We start from the raw sequence: 19,873 nt of genomic DNA, 5'->3' as shown, positions 1-19,873 counted from the left end.
GTTCTTTGCAGTTGAGAGGCTGAATCAAAGCCTTCTGTATGCTCTAGCATAAAAAAACAAAACAAAAACAAAACAAAAAAAACGTATAAATACGTCTTTGGGGCACTTAGAACATTAAAAAAACGTATTTACACGTTATTGGGAGCAAATGAGTTTTAATAGCTTATTATGACCGCACGCCACTGCTCTATTCCCTTTTCGCCAGATTGTTGTTTTGTTCCTTTCAATTTGTGTTCAGTAAAAAAAAAGAGCTACATCGAGTATAACAGCCATTTACCGTACGTATCCCACACTTTTTAGAATGTTTGGACAACTATCTGTTGAAACTATTTTCAGAATTTCACCGCAATGTCGATTATAGCTTGAGGTTGATTCTTCGCCAATCTCGTGTCCTGGCAACAGCTTGGACGCCAGCTGAGATCAACAGGTGGCGGGTCCGTGCGGCAAACTAGCAGCGGCGCCTGAAGCATGTGGCGATATTTGACTGAAAATACAACCGGCTTGCAAAATATTTAAGTCTGTCCTCAAATATGACAAGCGTTATTTAGACAAGGCACCCGCCAACGCTAGCTGACGAGAAGCCTTAAATCCTCACGTTTGCCATCAGAAAATTGACCTAACGACCTGTTGGAAACAGTCAAAAGACAGAAAATATCCAGCAGTGGCCAGTCAACAACCTATTTGTTGTTAAAAATGGACAGAACACTTCGAACTTGTGCCCCTCTCAACTGTTTACAGATGCTGGCAATCCTGGCCCTCCTTCCTTTGGCCCCGCCCCTGGAATCACTCATCCAATCACAAACAACAGACACCTTCAGGTATTATAGTGAGCTTGTGTGTGCACAGCAAGTTGCTGACTGATAAATATATTTTTAAATCAATCACGTTATCAATTAGTCCAAGTCAACTTGATGATCATCGCCGTAGCGTTGACTATAAAAAAAAAAAAATAAATTGAAGTTGGTCAACTCGTACTATTTACAGTATGTAGCGTTAGCATCGTGAAAAACATTAAAATTACACGCAACAATATTGCAATGAAATATTTGTTAAATTAAGTTTACTGGGGAAAAATAAAAATCACAACATTTTTGGAATAAAATTTTAGTTTCTTCCGAAACAACATTATAATGTAGTCAGAAATTTGGGATTTTTTTTGTTCGTGTTTATTTAGTTTTGACCTTTGTTTTTCAAATTCAATTAAGTTTAATTCATTTTTAGAGCAAGTTATTTGTTGTTGTTTTTTTTATCTGTTTTTATTGTTTTCAAAATGCCTCATTTTAGTATAGATTTTATTAGTTTTAGTTAGATTCTTTTTAAATATACAGAGTACTTGTCAGGTGCAAGATAAAAAAAAAGTGTATTGTAATATTTATTATTAATTATAAATTCATCCATCCATTTTCTTAACCGCTTGCTCCTCACAAGGGTCGTGGGGGTGCTGGAGCCTATCCCAGCAGGCTTCGGGCAGTAGGCGGGATACACCCAGAACTGGTTGCCAGCCAATCGCAGATTAAGTATAAATATATTATTGTAAATTAAAGGGATACTTGACTCATTGAACCATTTTCAGCAGTGAAAAGTTCATATTTTGTCCAGAGTGAATTTGATAACCCTGCGATTGGCTGGCAACCAGTCCAGAGTGTACTCCGTCTACTGCCCAGAGACAGCTGAGATAGGCTCCAGCACCCCCACGACCCTTGTGAGGAATAAGCGGTTAATGAAAATGGATGGATGGAATTTGATAACCATTATTTTCCATGTACAATTAGTACCTTCAAAAAGTCAATTTTCTACTTGCTGTTAACTGATGATGATGTCACCTGTGCTGAGGAAGTAGGTAACGACCAATCATGGCTCACCTGTTTTCTGGGGCGGGTCAGCAAACGGAGCCATGATTGGCCGTGACCTACTTCCTCATCACAGGTGAGGTCATCATCAGTCGACAGCAAGTAGAAAAAAGACTTTTTAAAGGTATTAATTGTACATGAAATAATGTAAGTTACCACATTAATTCTATACAATAATATTAACTTTTTACTGCTAAAGATGTCTCAATGCGTCCAGTATCCCTTTAAACTATAATTCCCAAATGACTGTTCAAACTTCCTTTTTTAGTTTTATCTCTTATTGTTAACAAAATATTTATTCAATTTTAGTTTGTGTTACCTATACCTACACTAAAATATGGATAAATTGATAATCCGTACGCCAAAGTTTCTTGTTTCTTTTATTGTACGTGAGCGCAGTATGTGACTCATCAGACCTTTACCAGCTTTTTACACACTTGCAGACATCCCGGACTCACACGACTCTAAATAAAGACGCCACCGCTGCGCACCGACTCCCCACTTCTTTTTCCCAGGATTCCTCCCAGCGGGGGGTTCCTCCGTTCCCTTTGAGCTTTGGCGACGACTCTTTGTAGCTCGCCGAGGATGCTCACTTGCGGCGAGTCAATAGCGAGACAAAGGCTGATGGATGAAAGTGTGATTGTAAAGTGCGAGGGGGGCGGGGGGAATCGATTCGGCGGGTCGAGAACTTTTCCTTCCCTCCTTGCCTCCGACGGGTGGGGGGGGGGGGGGGGGGGGGGGGTGGGGGGGGGGGGGGGTTAGCGAGTTGGGTCTGCCAAACGTCAAATTGGCGCGGACGCGCATGTGACAAGCAACACGCTCGGCGTATGTCGACACAATGGATTCCGTGGGTGCTTGTCCCACTTGTAGCTGCTATTAGTGTGTGAATGTACTGCACATGTGTGTGTGTTTGTGTGCGTTAGGACATGATTTGGCTTTTGAAAGCAGGATAATCCTCAGAACCGTGGGTAATCTGGGTAAATTTAGATGACTCCGTATCAACAGAGATAGAAAATAGGCTGTCTTTTAAATCTTCCTGGGCACACTTCATCTGTCCCCGTGGTAGAAGAATGGCACTATTCAAACATGGCAAATGGATGTGTGCGTGCGTTTTTACAATTTAAGCTCTAAAGTAGTTGTAGGATTTTAAATGACATGCGATTGCATGCTGGAACGTCTCCAACACTGTTAATTGGTGCTGTATTGTTTTGTTGACAGTTGCTATGGTTTTTCTTTTCACCAACTAGATATAATGCTTCATTTTGGCATGTAGTGGAACCTGCAAGCGTTTTTTTTTTTGTAGAGGATAAAGAATATATGCCTAGGAGTATTGTTATATTGTCGGTCTGCATCTGTTGCTGTAAACATTTGTGCTCAAATGTCAATCTGAAGCATGAACGTTTCCTATTGTGTATCATCATTAAGCTAGCGCACTATACCATAACTTTATGCGGTTGTTTTAAATACGCAATGCATAATTTCCATTGTTTTATTTTTTTTTTGCATGAAAGTTAACTTCAATCTGTGGGCAGCAAAATAGCCCAAAAAAATTACAAAACACCAAAAGATCAACAAAATAATAAAAAAAAAAAAAAAAAAAAAAAAGCTTAACCTGAAGATTTTTCTTTTGCATGCTAAATTGTGTCACACGAGATTATTCATTAAATAAATAGTTTTGTTTATTGAACACGAGAGTCTTGTCACAGGACTTTTTAAAACTCATTTTTGAAAGTGAAAGTACACAAAATAAGTCAAGTCAAGTTTATTTATATAGCCCTTAATCACACAAAAGTCTCAAAGGGCTTCACATGCCTACAGTTGACAAATATTAAAATGATAATAATAATAATAATAATAATAATAATATGATAAATATTCATTGAGCACAGTTTAGAAGTAAAAAATAATCAAGTCCACCCCATTGCTCATTGTATATTTTGACTTATTTCATGTTAACTCATTTGCTCCCAAAAACGTATAAATACGTTCTATTTTAAATGTTTTAAGTGTCCCAAAGACGTATTTATAAGTTTTTTTTTAATGTTTTATTTTATGCTGTAGCACAGAGAAGGATTTGATGCAGCCCCTAACTGCAGAGAACGGTTGAAACAATGGTAGTTATTACAAAACCGGCCAGCAGAGTATAAGAGATCAACTAGGGCCATGTTAAAAACAAACTGATTTCTCCACAGTTCTAAACAGATTTGTGAATAATGATGAAACCTACCTAATTGCTGCAGAACAGAAATGGGTAGAAAATATACATTTTTTTCCCTGATGAAAGAACAGAGTCTAATCTTTCGTTTGGTATGCTCCACCTTTTTATAGAAAAAGAACACAATATGTGGGCCTTGCAAAATCAGTCATAATCCAGTAAAACAGCCGGGAGCGAAGCGTGTTGCATCAGTGACAATGGCTGCGAGTGAATGAGTTAATACAATTATTATTGAAATAGTAATATCCCTAGGATAGAAAAAAATAAATACAATTACACAGATATACAACTGCACTTACACATTCATGGACTTTTTTTTTTTTTTTTTTTTTAAAGTATTAAGAGTTCCTTTCATATTGTTTGCTTTGTCTTGCCGAGGGCCTTTGAGTATATATATTTAAAAATGATAATAATAATAATGATGATCACCACCATACTGGGGCCAGCGCAAATGGGTATGTGGTGTCAATAGAAAAAGCGAAAAAAAAAAGAAATAACAGCTCCCATAGTGAAAAGTCGTCACCATGAGGGAGGTATAAAGCATATACTGCTTTGTGACACTGACTTGTGACCCCATTAACTTGCTCTCACAGGGCTCGCCGGTATCAAACATGAGGAATTAAGCTCTCTGCTGCAGAGTCACATAAAAACAGTGCAAATTCACAACGCAGCAGTCTTGGGGGAGAGGCCTTGTCCCTCTGACTCCGGCTTTTATACATTTTTTAAGCATACCGATAGCGTGAATGTTGCATGAAAAGCGGAAAACTGAAGGATGAGCGCAAAGGGCATGGAGAGCAAGGTTAAGGAGCGTCATAAAAATAAAAAAAATAAAAAATAAAAAAAGGAGGCTTTTACATGCGGGCTTTCATTTGAATCCGCGATGGCATCAAGGCAATAAAGAAAAGCGCTCTCGTGATGCACATTTTGACTGGAGGTGGGAAGGGACGCCGACGTGTAAAAAGGACAGCTGGAACGGCGGAATGTGGTCGCTGAAGCCACCTCGCAGCAATTGGAAATGACCGTCATTGAAGTGTTTGAAGTCGCGGGGGTCAAATAGTGAGGCAGCCTTGGAGGGAGAGAAGAGGTGCCTTTGTAGAGAAATACTTGTTTATTTTCACTGGCCATCTAAACTGGCTTTTTGTCCTCTTTTGCTGTTCTGTGTTGAAGGTACCAGGGTTATAAATTTAGAATTTTTTTGTTACAATTTGGTTTTATTTAATTTGGATTTTTCTTTTTCAAATTCAGATAGCTTTAATTACATTTTAGAGCAGATTTGTTAGTTTTTATGAAAAAATAATGCAGATTTGTTAGTTTTTATTACAAATTATATTTGTGGGATGGATGGATGGATGGATGGATGGATAGACAGACAGATAGATAGATAGATCTGTATCTGAATGCGTGAAGCCACAACGGCTGTGTGTAAATACATGAGTGAGTGATGGCTGTGTGAAAGGGACAGGTGAAAAAATGTTGGCTCGACTGCTCCACATCTGATGCCAATTTGCTGGAAAGGCAGTGTGAAAGGGGCCAATGATTATGGTGATGTTTCCCGTCCTGTATTAGCTTTTTTTTTTTTTTTGGGGTGAACCAGTTTCTGTTTTGGTTGATGGCTTTAATAACTCGGGCATCCATCTGTATGCCCATCTGTTAGGATTACGCAAAAACTGGAGGGCTGATCCAACTCACAAAAAAAAAAAAACCTTTCAAACTCTATTTTCATTCCAATATTAGTCATGCTGCTGGACAAACACCGAATATTTAATTGAGCCTTGTGAGATTCAAATATTGGAAATGGCATTTAGCAATGCAACACGAGAGCTAGAAAATATCAGTCACTGCATGAATTTCAGTATTGATAGTCAAGAAATTGTGACGAAGGAATATTAAAAAATGCGTTTTGTAGTCATGACGCAAAGGCGAATTGAAAAGAAGGCATACTTGGGTCTGACAAGATGGCGTCCGTCTTGGGTACAAACTGGTCACAGCGTAGACCGTGGTAGCCTTCCTTACACCTGTGGGACACACAAGAAAAAAAAAAAGATTTGTGATTAGAAACAAACAAACCAATGGATTCATTTTTGAGGATTGGCTGGAAAAAAAAACTAGTAGACTGACAGGATGGATAAAAATCCAAGCAAGTTGCCCACTAATGACTGAAGTGCTTTTTTTGGAGATTCTCTGAAACTGTCAAGTTTTGGTGAGAGCCCTCTGCAGCCTTACTGATAGCACATGACTGACAGGAAGGCCAGCTCCTTATTGGGAAAAAAAAAAAAAAAAAAAACAGGATGGTGGGATGGAAAGTTACTTGGTGTGATGTAAGTGATAAAGCTAGAGCTGCAAGACTGGTGCAAACAGAGTCAAAAACATCTTGGTGCGGTTAATCCCCAATGGTGCTGCCAACACAAACTGAGAAAGTTGAACAATTTTCTGTAAAAATGTTTGATATTCCTTTTAACATTCATTTTTTTTTAACTTCTTTTTTTGTTTAGTGTGTAGACAGAAGCTGGAGACTGAACAGGTTGACAGTCAGAGGTCGCAAGTCAGTAGTAGGGTACTGAATGAGGGCACTGAGTTGGAACTGATCCCATAGTTGCGAAATAGAAAATGAACACACTTAAGAATGCGAAATATTGATCAGAATTTCCATTCCATTGAGACGAGGCGATTTAATCCAAAAGAGACCCAATGCTGCTATCTGCTGGCCATAATTTCCCCCCTCAGATTAATGATCAAACCCATCCGAGGCGCGCACTGCCACGCACTGGCGCGCATCCTTCCCGCATCATCCCGACGAGTTCACGAACAGTTTGCGCATAGTTCACGACCCGGTCGAGAAATTTTGTCAGACAAAAATTTTGTACATTTCAAAATTTTTGCCCCGACATGGCACGCAGTCACGACGGGTTTACGCACACTTAAAGTTGACGACAGTCCCCGTCATTATGTTTCCCGTTGACGACAAATTGCGTCAATGGCACTCAATGAGTTAAAGTGTGTTGGATGGATAAAACTACATTTTTATATGGTTTTACCATAGTTTTTCCGTATTGATGAGTATGCAATGTATTCCCAACTATAAACAGCATCTTCACAGTGCGTTATTCCTGACATCTGACACGAAAGCAGCTTCCGTGGGCGGTTACGTTCCAAATCGGGTGCCGGGAAGCCACCTTTGTACATGTTAAGATAGCGCTGCCTTGTCACCGATACGGGCCACCTCAACTGTCTTGATCATCTGAACCCGCATCACCTCCACTAGCTAGCTGCTCACGTTGTCTCGTGGCTCTCTGGCATGCCGTGATTGCAGATTTTCCGAGCTTTCACACGCACGCACAAACACACCCCCAGCTGGATGAAAAATGATGCTGAAAGAGGTTTGAAATCTCTGCAGAGCTCCAGGGGAAAGCAGACACAGCTGACAACTCAGTGTTGTGAATGCGCGTGTGTGTGATCCACTTCAGATTACACACAGTCACGCCATCCATTGTTACCGTCGCCATTACAATGAGTAGCGCCTTCTAGACCGGGATCCATTGAAAACATGCGAGCGACGTTTTAAACGAGTGCGACAGATTTTCACGGTAATCAGCGTGTCTGTCAAGCTGCGGGGCACATTCGATAAAATGTTCATTTAACGCCATGCCAACGTACGATTGGACCTTAAAAGAGGAGAGGGGGGCTCATTATTTCACAGTCGGCTGCACATGAGGCAGGGAAATAACCGGATGTTGAAGTCCAAAGACTGAAACAAATTTCATTTTCTGGAAAAGATGTATTCCTCTTCTATTACTGAACTAGAGCGGTGTGTCTTGAGATCTGTAGCCATACTCGTAACTAAAAAATAGTCGTATCGTATCGCAGAACATTTGTACTTTAGTATTTGTTTAACATTACAATAGAAGGAGGGGAATTGGCTGTTTTTGTTTGTTTGTTTGCTGTTACAAGAGCTAATATCACCTGATTAAATCAGCTGGCCAATTAATCGGTTGGGCCTTTCATAACACATAACTAAAAGTGGCAATAAACACCTTTAAGCCACTTTTTTTTTGAAGATATTTTTTTGGAACACCGTAACACTGATGCTATTCATTAACCACCTATAGTGTTACTTTCCTGTTTGCATTAAGCTAAACAGACACTCAGGCAAAGTAGCATTTATTTATTTATTTATTTTTAATTTTTACTTTAACAGTAAACTTCAACTGAAAGTGGCTATAAACAGCTTTAAGCCACTTTTTTGAAGATTATTTTTTTTTACACTGCAACAAAAATGCTATTCATTAGCCTTCTGCAGTGTTATTTTCCCGTTAGCATTAAGCTAAACAGACACTCCAAGGCAAAGCTAGCATTTATTTATTTATTTTTTTTATTTTTACTTTTACAGTAAACCTCAACATAAAGTGGCTCTAAACAACTTTAAGCCACTTTTTCGAAGATTTTTTTTTAACACTGCAACAATGATGCTATTCATTAGCCATCTACATTCTTGTTGTTATGTTAGCACTAAGCTAAACAGACACTCAAAGTCAAAGCTAGTATTCCTTTTTTACTTGACAGTAAACTTCAACTGGAAGTGACTGTAAACAGTTTTAAGCCACTTTTTTTTTTTTCAAAGAATATTTTTGAACACTAATGCTATTAGCCATTTACAGCATTTTCTTCCTGTTAGCATTAAGCTAGACAGTCTAAGGCAGAGCTAGTATTTTATTTAATTTTTTTAGTGTCACAGTGAACTTGGCAATAAACACCTTTTCAAAAAAAAAAAAATGTTTTTTTTTCCACTTTTAGGAACCAACACAAAAACTAGAGAGCTACTTGGGGTTGAATCAAGAAATTGCTAAGATGGCTAATCGACAAAGAAGGTTAGCTGAAGAACACAAAAATAGACATCCAAACAAGTGTGATATGAAAGCTAAATTATCTCTACTGCCACTACAACTCGAACGTCCCACTTTTGCCCCCTGCTTGAGAGCTGAGGTGCCTTGTTAGTATTCCGGCTCACAACCCCATAGGCGGAACGCCTGTCTGGCGTCGCGCAAGGCGTCTGGCGTCGTGTTTCATAGCTACATCGCCCATTTATCTTTATACAAGCCCAGCCTTCAGCGAGATGCAAACAATGCTCTGTATGCGTTTGTGCAAACACAAGTCAATGGATGGCAAACAATGCCAGATAATGACGCGCTTTGAGTACGTTTTGGGCGATGTATTCGAGAAATTAGAGAACAAAAAAAAAAAAGGGGGGGGGGATTGTCAACATGAAAGCAGATTTTTTGTGCGAGCAGCCTGACGAGGCAGCAGCAACAGCCTGTGACGACCCAGCTGCTCTTAGCACATGTTCAAGACGGCGTGCAAACCACACCTCCCAGTCTGGAGGAGGAGGGCGACGAGAGCGTTACCTCATCGCTAATCGGCGCTAATTAGCGAGGAGGAAAAATGGAGGTCGGCTGGAGGATCAAATAAGGCGAGGACGTGACGGAGTGACTTTTGCAACGCGCCGCAACTTCCTTTTCATTATTCCGCGTCTTGAAATAGGTCCACTTTAATATTGTTTTCCAGACGTGCGTAATAAATGACCGAGTGATATTTAAGAATTAATCACCTTTTTATCTTTGCTCCTTTACGGGGGAGGCGTCATAAAATATGTAATTGTTCTCATTTATCCTTGAGGACTGTACTGTACACACAGTATGCGAATAACGGATGGCGGCAATTCCTTCCTTTAATGGCGCGCACAGCAAGAGGCGCTTCCAAGCCGGCGTCCCGATTTAAGAAGCATTTGAAGTTCCACGTCATTTAGTTGTGGCCCCAGGTTGAATAGATTAGCCCATGTGACACACATATCATGCTTCATCGTATACAAGCAGCAGGAGCATATGGCATCGCATCAATAACTTTCAATAGTAAAACGCTTGCTTGTGGACAACTTTTATTGAAACTTTTATTTTTCACCTTTTTTTTTTTTTTTAACCGCCCAACATTATGATCACAAAAAAACTTTTAAAAATATACATTATTATGCTAGTTAACTCATTCAAACCCAAGAACGTCTAAATACGTTTTTTTTAATACTTTGCCCTTCACTCCCATAAACGTATTTATACGGTTTTTGTTTTTTTATTTTTTATGCAAGAGCATACAGAACACTTTGATGCAGCTTCTGATATGAAGAGGTGGCTTAAAGCAATTGTAGTTATTACAAAAAAAAACAGCCAGCAGGTGGCAGCAGAGTATAAGAGATCAGCCAGGACCATGTTGCAATAAGCTATTTTTGTGAATGTGAATGAATATTGATGCTCGTTGCTGCAAAATGTATTTTCCTAAATCCTTCATCTTTAATTTGATAAATTAAATGTTTTTATAGCAATAAAACACAATATTCTGTGGGCCTTGCAAAATCAGTCAAAATCCAGTAAAACAGCCAGGAGCGAAGGGGGTTGCTTCAGTGGCTGGGAGTGAAAGAGTTAAATATTCATACTGAAATGGCATTTTTATAAACATGCTTGCGGGTTCAAACTGCTGCCACCTGCAAAAGCTACATTTTGATTTAAGTCCTTTTCACACTGCACTTGCTCATCGTGAAAGATTTTGGTAACGTGCTTGAAGAAGAATCAGTGTCATCATCGATTACTCGACTCCATTTGTATCACGGTATCGACGACTACAAAAAAAACTTAGTGTTGATGTTAAATGAACAATACAATATGACACATAATTAATGGACGACAACTTTTCACTATTACTTAATGAGCTCACGTGGTAGTGATACATTTTTTTCTCCCGCAGTTCCACTTTGAAAGATAATCACTTTTTTTGGCAGCAGGCGTTGCCGACAGGCCCGCTAGACAAATTCATCACGCCGCACCGACTCCTTTGACTCAATGCCACAATTCATAAAGACCACCAACAGCGGCGGTTGAGTGGATGTTACACTTCATTTCCGCAACGTGACCAGCTGTACATCATGCCGAGTAAACATTCACATTTGCATCTGCGTGGCGAGCAAAGGATATAAAATTAATATTAACGATGAAATAAATGCTTCATTTTAATATATATATATATATATATTTTTTTTTTCCTAGCTGCATATTTTTTATTTGTATTTATTTGCCTTGACAGCTGCATAATTTAGTTTTCACCATCTGCTTTTTGCTTCCCCAGGAGCAGCGAAAAAAATACTAATTTCAGTTCTTTCTAACGAGAAATGTGAACAAAAACACGGCTCATACATCATGCATGCATGCACACGCACACACCTACGCCCTAATCAGCGGCTGACACTTTTCTCATTGTTATTGATGGCCTGGCAACTTGGCTGCAATCTTCCCAAATTGCTCTGTTGTCATCTAAATTGGGAAAGAAGCCAAAATCATCATCCTTTTTCTTTTCTTTCTTTTTTTTTTTTTTTTAGCACAAAAGGTAGTGTTTACATCACAGTTAGACCTTAAAGCCAATTTGACACATCAGTGACAATGTGTGAGGAGCGGTTGATATCCATGTGCGATACTAACTCGGGCCCGACGATTAATGAGCTGATAATAGCCTCTTTTAAAATGGGCAAAAATCAGATGAGAAAATTACAACAACAACAACAACAACAACAAGGAGGTGATTTGGATTATTTTTTGCTCTATTAATTTCAGTAATCTGAACAAAGTATTGTGAAAAAGCCATAATGTTCTGCCTATAATTCATTAGTTTTAAAGGACCGAAAAGATAAGTTATTTTTTTAATGAATCAGTCAATTAATTGTTTATTGTAATTTTACTCTGCCAAATATCAGAAATCTTATTACAGTTAACAAAATCTAACAAAGTAACTAATTCTAAAATTTAAAAAAAAAAAAAATGATATGAAATAAAAATTAAGAAAAAAAAAGAGAATTAACTGAAACTACATTCGATTTTTATAATTATAACAACAACAAAAAAACTACGAGGTTTACGTTAAATGTATTTATTTCGGTACTACTTTATGACTTTTTAATTACGCAATAAAATTACGCAAAGTGACTATTTCTGTCTTTCACAAAAAAAAACTAAAAGTAAGACGAAAGCTAATTTTAAAAAGTAATGTAAAACAAAGCCTTACAAAAATTCATAAAAACGAAGGCTGAGAACAAAATCAACCATCAGCTAACTTTCCTTAGTCATCAAATATCACTCCAAATCATGAGGACTGACACGGGACAATAACCCCTTTCGATTTTTGAATTGAATATTCCGAACGTCTGCTCTATCAGCTGCAATATCTCCACGCGGGCTGCGGGGATCGTGACATTCGCGACAGCCATCTGGACAAACAGACACAATGAACAAATGGACAATCAAATGTCAAAGCCTAAACAACCATCAAATAGTAACTTGGCAACAATGGATGGACGGGGTGCGGGGGGTGGGGGATTCTTTGCCTCCGCCTTCCAGCGCACCAACGCTCCAAAAACTCATTAAAGCCAGGCGGGATGAAGAAGTCCCGGCTTGTTTGCACATCAGCTCACAATGAAAGTGTAGGCTGGCAGCGTATTATGAAGCACTACATCACCAAGCTGCTCTAACAGGTGCTGTTTCAAAGCAGGAGAGATAAGGAAGTTGGGGGGGGGGGGGGGGGGGGGGGGTGCACTGAGCATTTGTTACTCATCAACTTCGGAGAATTTTTTTTTTTAACCTCTCAGGATGACTACTGCACATCAAGGGAGAAAAAAAAATCAATATTAGCTTGAAAATAATACGTCTTTAAGGTCTGCTCTTGAAGAGTAAAATGAGTGTTTTATAGGTTAGGTTAAATATTTAAGTACACTTGTGGAGGGTGCACAGCACTCCATATCATAGAATGTGCCCTACTAACCCCTTTTATAGTCACTTTTGTCTGGCTTTTATTGTTGAGAGGATTTCATCACTGCGTGAAAACAAAGGAGCTAGCTAGCTAGCTAATGTCGCAAATGGCGCCAGATAACCGCTGATGCTAACAATGAAGCTCAACTTCTTGTTCAGTCTCCACAATTGAGTATGACAAACAGTAGTTCTCGATTTTTTTCATGTTTCAGCAATTATCGTCAAACAGTTTAGCTTAGTGCTAGCTAGCAGCATTGCACAACATATGGTGTAGATAAATAGCTATATACTGTAAGTGCACTATTTTAAGGTCGCAAATGGCGCCAGATAACCACTGATACCAACAATGGAGCTCAGCTTCTTCTCCAGTCTCCACAATTGAGTACTACAATAGTAGTGCTCAATCTTTTCATGCTTTCAGCAATTATCGTCAAACAATTTAGCTTAGTGCTAGATAGCAACTAGCAGCATTGGACAACATGGTGTAGCTAAATAGCTATATAAGTGCACTCCTTTTACCATAATGGTTAAATTGGATTTTTAATTTTTTGGACCATGAGTTTTAGAGCAAAAATATAATTAGTAACTCATTTGATTTGATTCGTGACTTGCTGCCTAAATGGTAAACAAATTGCTTATGTAGATTTTGAGTACTAGTTTGAGAGTTACAGTATTTAAAAACAAATCTGTAATAGTTGCTATGTCACTTTTATGCCATATCACTTTTGAGGCTGTTGTATTTATTCAAATAGAAAGCGCAGAATTAATCTTTTTTTTTTTTCATGTCTCGTAATGGACCACCACAACAGGAGCCCGGCTGACCTAAATAATTCACCTGCGGCAGGTAGATGCTCGCGACATGGCTACGAACACGTCACAAAAACCTCTTTTGTCCTTCGCCGTTGCTTGCTCGCGTGTTACACAGAAGAAACATTAGCGCGAGCATGTGCGAGCTGCTCGGCAGCACGTGTTTGCTACACATGCTTTCAAATATTTACCAAGTGCTATACGATCAAGTCAGCAGTTTCACTGCCGCATCGTTTCGCCGTCTTTGTTTACGAAAGCCTGCTGTTAAAAGCGTATGACGGCATATTTTTAATTCTCTTGTCCTAATATTTATGAAAAAAAAAAAAAAAAAAAAAAAAAAAGTCAAAATGCCCAAACTTTTAATCATTTGAATTTTATTAAATCCGTTTGACTGTAGCTGTGGTACAAACAACTGGAAGGAAATGACCTTTTCTTTAACACGCCCATTACTTTGTAAATGATTGCAGTGTTAAATAATAAGGCAAATGGTTTGTTTTCTTGTTGACTTGTCTTAAAGAGAAAGGGCAGCTGACATGGGTCATTATGCGATAATCACAGTCTCTTTTTCTCCATGCCGCTCTTGACTACGGTAATACTTGACATGGAGTACATTTAAGTACAGTTATTATCCATCTTGGAAGGAGCCAACGTGTCATACTAACCTTTTTGCTTGCAGAACACAGCGCCACGCCGCTCGCTTTTCATCTCTTAAAATTTCATTTGCTGTGCATTTCTCCTCTTTCCTGATTCTTTCATGGATCCTAAATTATTCTCAATTACTTCATCAAGGCAATGAATGCGCTTTCTACACAACGTATATCATACATTTATATCAAATTGTTTTGTGCTGAAGGTTAGATCCTAAAGCGCAGACACAAATAAGATTTTAATTATTTATTCAGATCGAGAGGCATGGAAAAAACTTAACTAGACGAGAAACAAAGTGAGTTGCACAGAGAGTGGTAACAGAAGTAATAATCCGACAAACACACGCACTTCTCAGAAGGGTTATAGAAGGAATTGATCTGATCGGTTGTAGCTAGACATGTGGGTAACAGGACGGACATGGAATTATCTGATTGGCTGTTGACCAGGTAATGGGATTAAAGATTCTTGACATCACATAGCCTAAAACCAGTAGAAACTAGATGCTGGTTACAACAGACACTTGTTCCATCAGTACTTAACAGACACTTGACCTCACGGTCATGAACCCAACTTAACAGGTCATGACCTCAAACTTTACCCTGGCATGACCCAAACATGACACAAATGATCCAAATTTGGATCATTTGTGTGATCATTTGGATCATTCAAACTAGACGCAGGTAAGCTAGCTGTGTGAACTGTGAAGCTAAGCTAGCTAGGTTAGCGTGAAAGTTTAGCTCTATGATAGCTGGTCAAATATTAACAGAACGATGTTGGTTATGCGTTTAATTGAGAACAGATAATGTATTTTTTTTGTGTTGCGATCAGTGAAGATATATTTTATCATCACTACAACTTATGTTGTGACGAAGTAAGATTTTTTTTGACTTGTCTGGACTCGATAGATTTTGTTTCCACAGTAACTTGGGACTTGAGATTTTCGGCTTATAAGTATTACTTTTTTGATATAAAAATATTCTGTATAATACATTAATTTAAAGAAAAATGAAAAAATGAAATAATACATTGCTTGTATTTATTATGTATGTATTGGACAAGGTTCTGTATATGTGTTCTTTTTATTTCTTGAAAACATGACCGCGGATGGTACGCTCAAATTCAGTTAATGTTATCACAAATAAGTGAGGAGGAAGTAACTGAAACTTAACGAGGACGCGGAAGGCCACACATACACAAACGCGCCCTTGAGTACGCACGATCCATTTTTTATTTTATTTTTTCTGCAGAAATGCAGTAAGTGGAATCTCCGAGTAAACACGGCTATCGAGCGCGTGGGATCATGTTGTGCTTTTCTCCACAAACATCGATGACATTAGTTCCGGCCATTTCACTTCACATCAGATCTACAAAAAAAACATAAAACAAAAAAAAAACTATTTTTTTTTTTTTGATTCGCAGTGATACATAACACAGCGAGCCGCAATGTCACATTATTCCGGGTGATTCGACTGAACGGCATCAAAGAGGTGAAGTTGGGTTCAATTTTTGTCTACAGGCCCACCCGCTGCTCAGTGCAGCGGCACAGCTTTTTCAACAACGATTTGACTGTCAAATGGAGAGGCCACTGGCGCATTTTTAGGACCTCTCTATTTGCTCGTGTCAGATTTTTACAACTCCACTCGATCTCAGTGGATGCAAGCAGACGCTTGTTTGACATTTTACGTTTCTAAAAAATCTCCACTGTTTACATTTTCAAATGACGCTCTTATGCAACATTCCTAGAAAATCACAATGCCATATATGCCATTCGAGAAAAAAAAATCTAATCAAATGTGTTCATTTTGTGACATATATATTTATTTATAAACCTTTTTAGGCGGTATCAAATATTTAACAGAATTGTACCATCATATTTATACAGAAGAGGATTAGGGCCAGTGAAGAGAAGAAAAAAAATGTTAGCAGGATTTTGACTCTGACTTTCTGACTTCCCCCCACAATTCATAGCTCTGTCACAAAGTCAGAATTCTGAGATAAAAATGAGACTTCTGGCTTTAAAGTCAAGCTTTAAGGTCATAATTCTGTGATTAAAGTCAGAATTCTGTGATTAAAGTGAGAATTCTGACTTTAACTCTGTGACTGCCAAAAACGTTTAATAACGATAAGTAAAATCGCAACGTATGTCGCCATAAACGTTAAATGACGTCAACTGCGTTTTTTTTTTGTGTTTTTTTTTAAATCAATGGGAAGTGCAACATCTAAGTGGAGTGCTGCCTGGTCAATGGATTGTGGAATCAAAAACTAACTATGGCCAGCAGATGGCAGCATTTTCAAGGGGATGCTGGTGTACGGAATTACAATGAAGCATAACGGAATCTGATGAAATTGGATGAAATCAAACGTTTCAAGGATGGCGTGAATGATCAAAGCCTTTTGTCACATTAAACCTAATTTGCAGAACGTCACAAAACAAAAGTATTTTGTGTCAAAGTGACTGTTGTGGAGAAAATGTATCTTCACAAAAAGCTTGTTTTCTCATCTTTTCAATTTTTGCTCAATGTCACTCAAATGACCTCTTTTCAAATGGTTGTTATTACTAACGAACGGAATAAGGTAGAAACATCGTTTTTTTTTCAAATGAAAGAATGGAATGTGATCTTTCATTTGGTACCCACATTGTATATGTACTAAAAGTACACAATATTCTGTTTGCTTTGAAAGATAAGTTAAAATGCTCAAAATCAGCTGGCACTGTTTGTTTTTTTGTTTTTTGCTAATGTATGGCAGTAAAAGAGTTAAAGTCAAACTTTAAAGTCAGAATTCTGAGAAAAAGTGAGAATCCTGCCAACCCCTGTTTTTTTTTCTTCACTTCACTGCCCCTAATCCTCTTCTATGCATTTGAAAGAGAAACTGTACGTCGCTGCATAAATGAGGGTGCGAAAAAGTGGACATGTGGTCAACCTACACATGAAGTTGGAGGCAAAGCTGAGCTTTGTTCGCAGATGGACCGTTTTGCGGCCAAAACCAAGTGGCTCAGCAACACTATCCGTTTTAAAAGACGGATGACGGTCGCCGATAACTACTCGCACACTGAGGCACCATTTAATAAGCCACACCTGTGTGTGTGTGCGCGTGTTTATTGGTTGCAGGCACATAAAACCTGCAGTCACACCGTGGGGACTCGTCTCCTTCGGGGCCCGAAAGACGACCACATCATGTAATTAATGGACTTTTAAGGTGAGTACTTTTTAGGGTGAACTTGAGGCTACAAGTAGTTAAAGTTAAATCTCCAGGTAATGGATGGAAGTCAACCTAACGTCCTTTGCTAAACCGTGTGTGTAAGTGTGTGCGCGACATGGTGTCCTGCATGAGCGCGATGGCTTCCGAAGAGTGCACTGGTACTACTTAGACTCGCTCGCGCCTCCGCGCTCGCACTGCCATCCATCTTGCTGTCGTACGCAAGTGGCCTTGAATAGATGGCCGCGTTTCTCGCAGCCCGCAGGGAGGCGCCGCCACGCAGGACATGTTGGCTGGAAATGGACACGAGCCTTAATGGCACCGTATAATGGAACAATCGTGGCAGCGCCATGCAAAAACACAGCGGGGGTGCAGTATAGCCCGACACGACAGAGTTTAATGTTGGTCAGAATTGTTCGTGTCGGCTCGTGCGTGGTAATTATAAATAATGTGAAAATGAAATGCCATAACTGTGGCGTCCTTATTGTTATGCAATTTGCAGAAAATAAGAGTTTTACGTTGGGGTGTCAGGCGCTTAAAAATTTTAATCGATTAATCACGATTAATTGCAAATTTTATCTGTTCTAATTTTACCATTAAAAGTACAATAAAATATTTTTTCTCCGTTTTTATACTCATGTTAACATAAGTGGGGAAAAAAAACTAATAGAAATATCGCTGCATCTTGTAGTCATTGATACAGTAATTTATAATAATTCATAAAATTGGGTTAAGATTAAAAATATGTACTGTGCTGTAAAAAAGTGTGATATCGATTTGTGTTGTATTGATTTTTCTGCCACTCGATGCATAATTGCATTTGTAAGCTGTTGGTGACAGCTCAGTGCATTTTTCTTTTCATATTCAAAACTATTCACGTGAAGTAACTTGAAAAATTCTGCACATTTTTGAAATTGTAAAATACAACTTGACCCCAGTCTCCACAAATAGATGCATTATCATTACATTTATTGATGCTAAATTTTGACGCGTACACTTCTGCTGCCTTGCGACTGGAATTCCCTCAATACAGGCAAGATAAAGGGCGGGCATTAATTGTACGTTGAAAAAATTTGTCCTTAAAGGAATTTAAATGAATACAATAAAATTATATATGTATATGATGATGGTTAATTTTGAGAAAGTTCCATTCAGACAACTTACTTACATGCAAGTTTATCGATAAAATGCATAGTTGAAACCATAAAACTAGAGCTTAAAACGCATCATCTTTCTCTACTTGACAGCTACAATATGACGATTTACAGTAATGCTTACCCCACTATAATCAAGTGAATTGATAGTCTGGTTTGAAAATAGCTTCAAATCTGGGTAAAACACAACAACTAGAAGACTAAACAAAATGCCCTTGAAGAAAGATTTACAGAATAGATTTTGCATTTGCAGATGAAAAATGAGGGCAGCAGAGCAAAGTTATAGTCTGGATGCTAATTGGAAGAGGAAAAAAAAACAGCAGATGTCAGCCATATGGATTGTCTGAGCGGAAAGTGATCTATATTTACTCCATGCTTTGTAAATACTCCCCATATTTTATGATTTACCTATTGGTGGGATGCCATGTGGAGTGAAACATTCTTTTTAACACACGAGACAGCTTTGTATTGCTATTGATTACGCTCTAATTCGCTTCTCTTCATTTTGTTGTTATGGCCAAGCAGATCGGCCACTGAGGTATGGCCTGTCCAAGCAAATAGAGGCTGGACGCTTAGAAAACATCACCGCGATTACTTTAATTACTTCGGTTTGTTTCCACTTGGAACTTTGATTTGATATTCCGCTAGACTGCTACCTCCCAATTGTTATCACCGTTGGGTTTAGTGTTCGCTCGTTCCACAGTTATGACTCCAACAGGGACGAACATGCAAATGAAAGCCAAGAGTAACGAGAAAAAAATGAAGGCGGGGGAATAAAAAGCGATGGAGAGGGCGGGAAAGCGTCAAAGTCAAGCACGTCGCTGTCAGTCAAGCTTCAGCTCCCATGATGGCGTCTAATTAGATTTGCCCGTGCTCGGCTCATCGCGAAAAAGGAGAAACAATTTGCTCGTTGTGGCCGGCTGACGTGCTGATAGCGCAATGTCCTGCTGAACATGGTCCATCAACAAGATAAGATTCTTTAGTTTCTGTTGTCATACAAAAATATATGCAATCCAATTCATTATGTTATCCTTACGTAATAATTAATAAATTGGTTTGAATTTATTCTTCCCATTCACACGTGAGACCTTGCTAGCTTGCTAGCTAACAGGGCATAATTCGGACATTTTCACCACGCTTACTGCCCAAAGCCAGCTGAGATAGGCT

The 19,873-nt window shown here is 38.7% G+C and overlaps 1 protein-coding gene and 1 long non-coding RNA gene across 3 annotated transcripts in view; one reads left to right on the top strand and one right to left on the bottom strand.

Moving 5' to 3' along the window:
- The window catches only part of nrg3b (neuregulin 3b), a 200,234-nt gene that overhangs the window by 32,573 nt on the left and 147,788 nt on the right, over nt 1-19,873 (bottom strand). For both annotated transcript variants that reach the window (XM_077502035.1, XM_077502034.1), the window contains exon 3: nt 6,007-6,080. In XM_077502035.1, the coding sequence (XP_077358161.1) occupies nt 6,007-6,080 (74 nt within the window). The remainder of the gene's footprint in view (nt 1-6,006; nt 6,081-19,873) is intronic.
- LOC144004663 (uncharacterized) overlaps nt 1-19,873 on the top strand; it is a 74,136-nt gene that overhangs the window by 44,429 nt on the left and 9,834 nt on the right. Inside the window, exons 5-6 of the long non-coding RNA XR_013279426.1 lie at nt 739-818; nt 17,465-17,552. This is a non-coding gene — a long non-coding RNA (uncharacterized LOC144004663). The remainder of the gene's footprint in view (nt 1-738; nt 819-17,464; nt 17,553-19,873) is intronic.

Source organism: Festucalex cinctus, chromosome 17, assembly GCF_051991245.1.
Source record: "Festucalex cinctus isolate MCC-2025b chromosome 17, RoL_Fcin_1.0, whole genome shotgun sequence".
Classification (NCBI taxonomy): Eukaryota; Metazoa; Chordata; class Actinopteri; order Syngnathiformes; family Syngnathidae; genus Festucalex; species Festucalex cinctus.
Note: the sequence above shows the minus strand (reverse complement) of the source record. Positions and strands in the feature narration are given on the sequence as shown.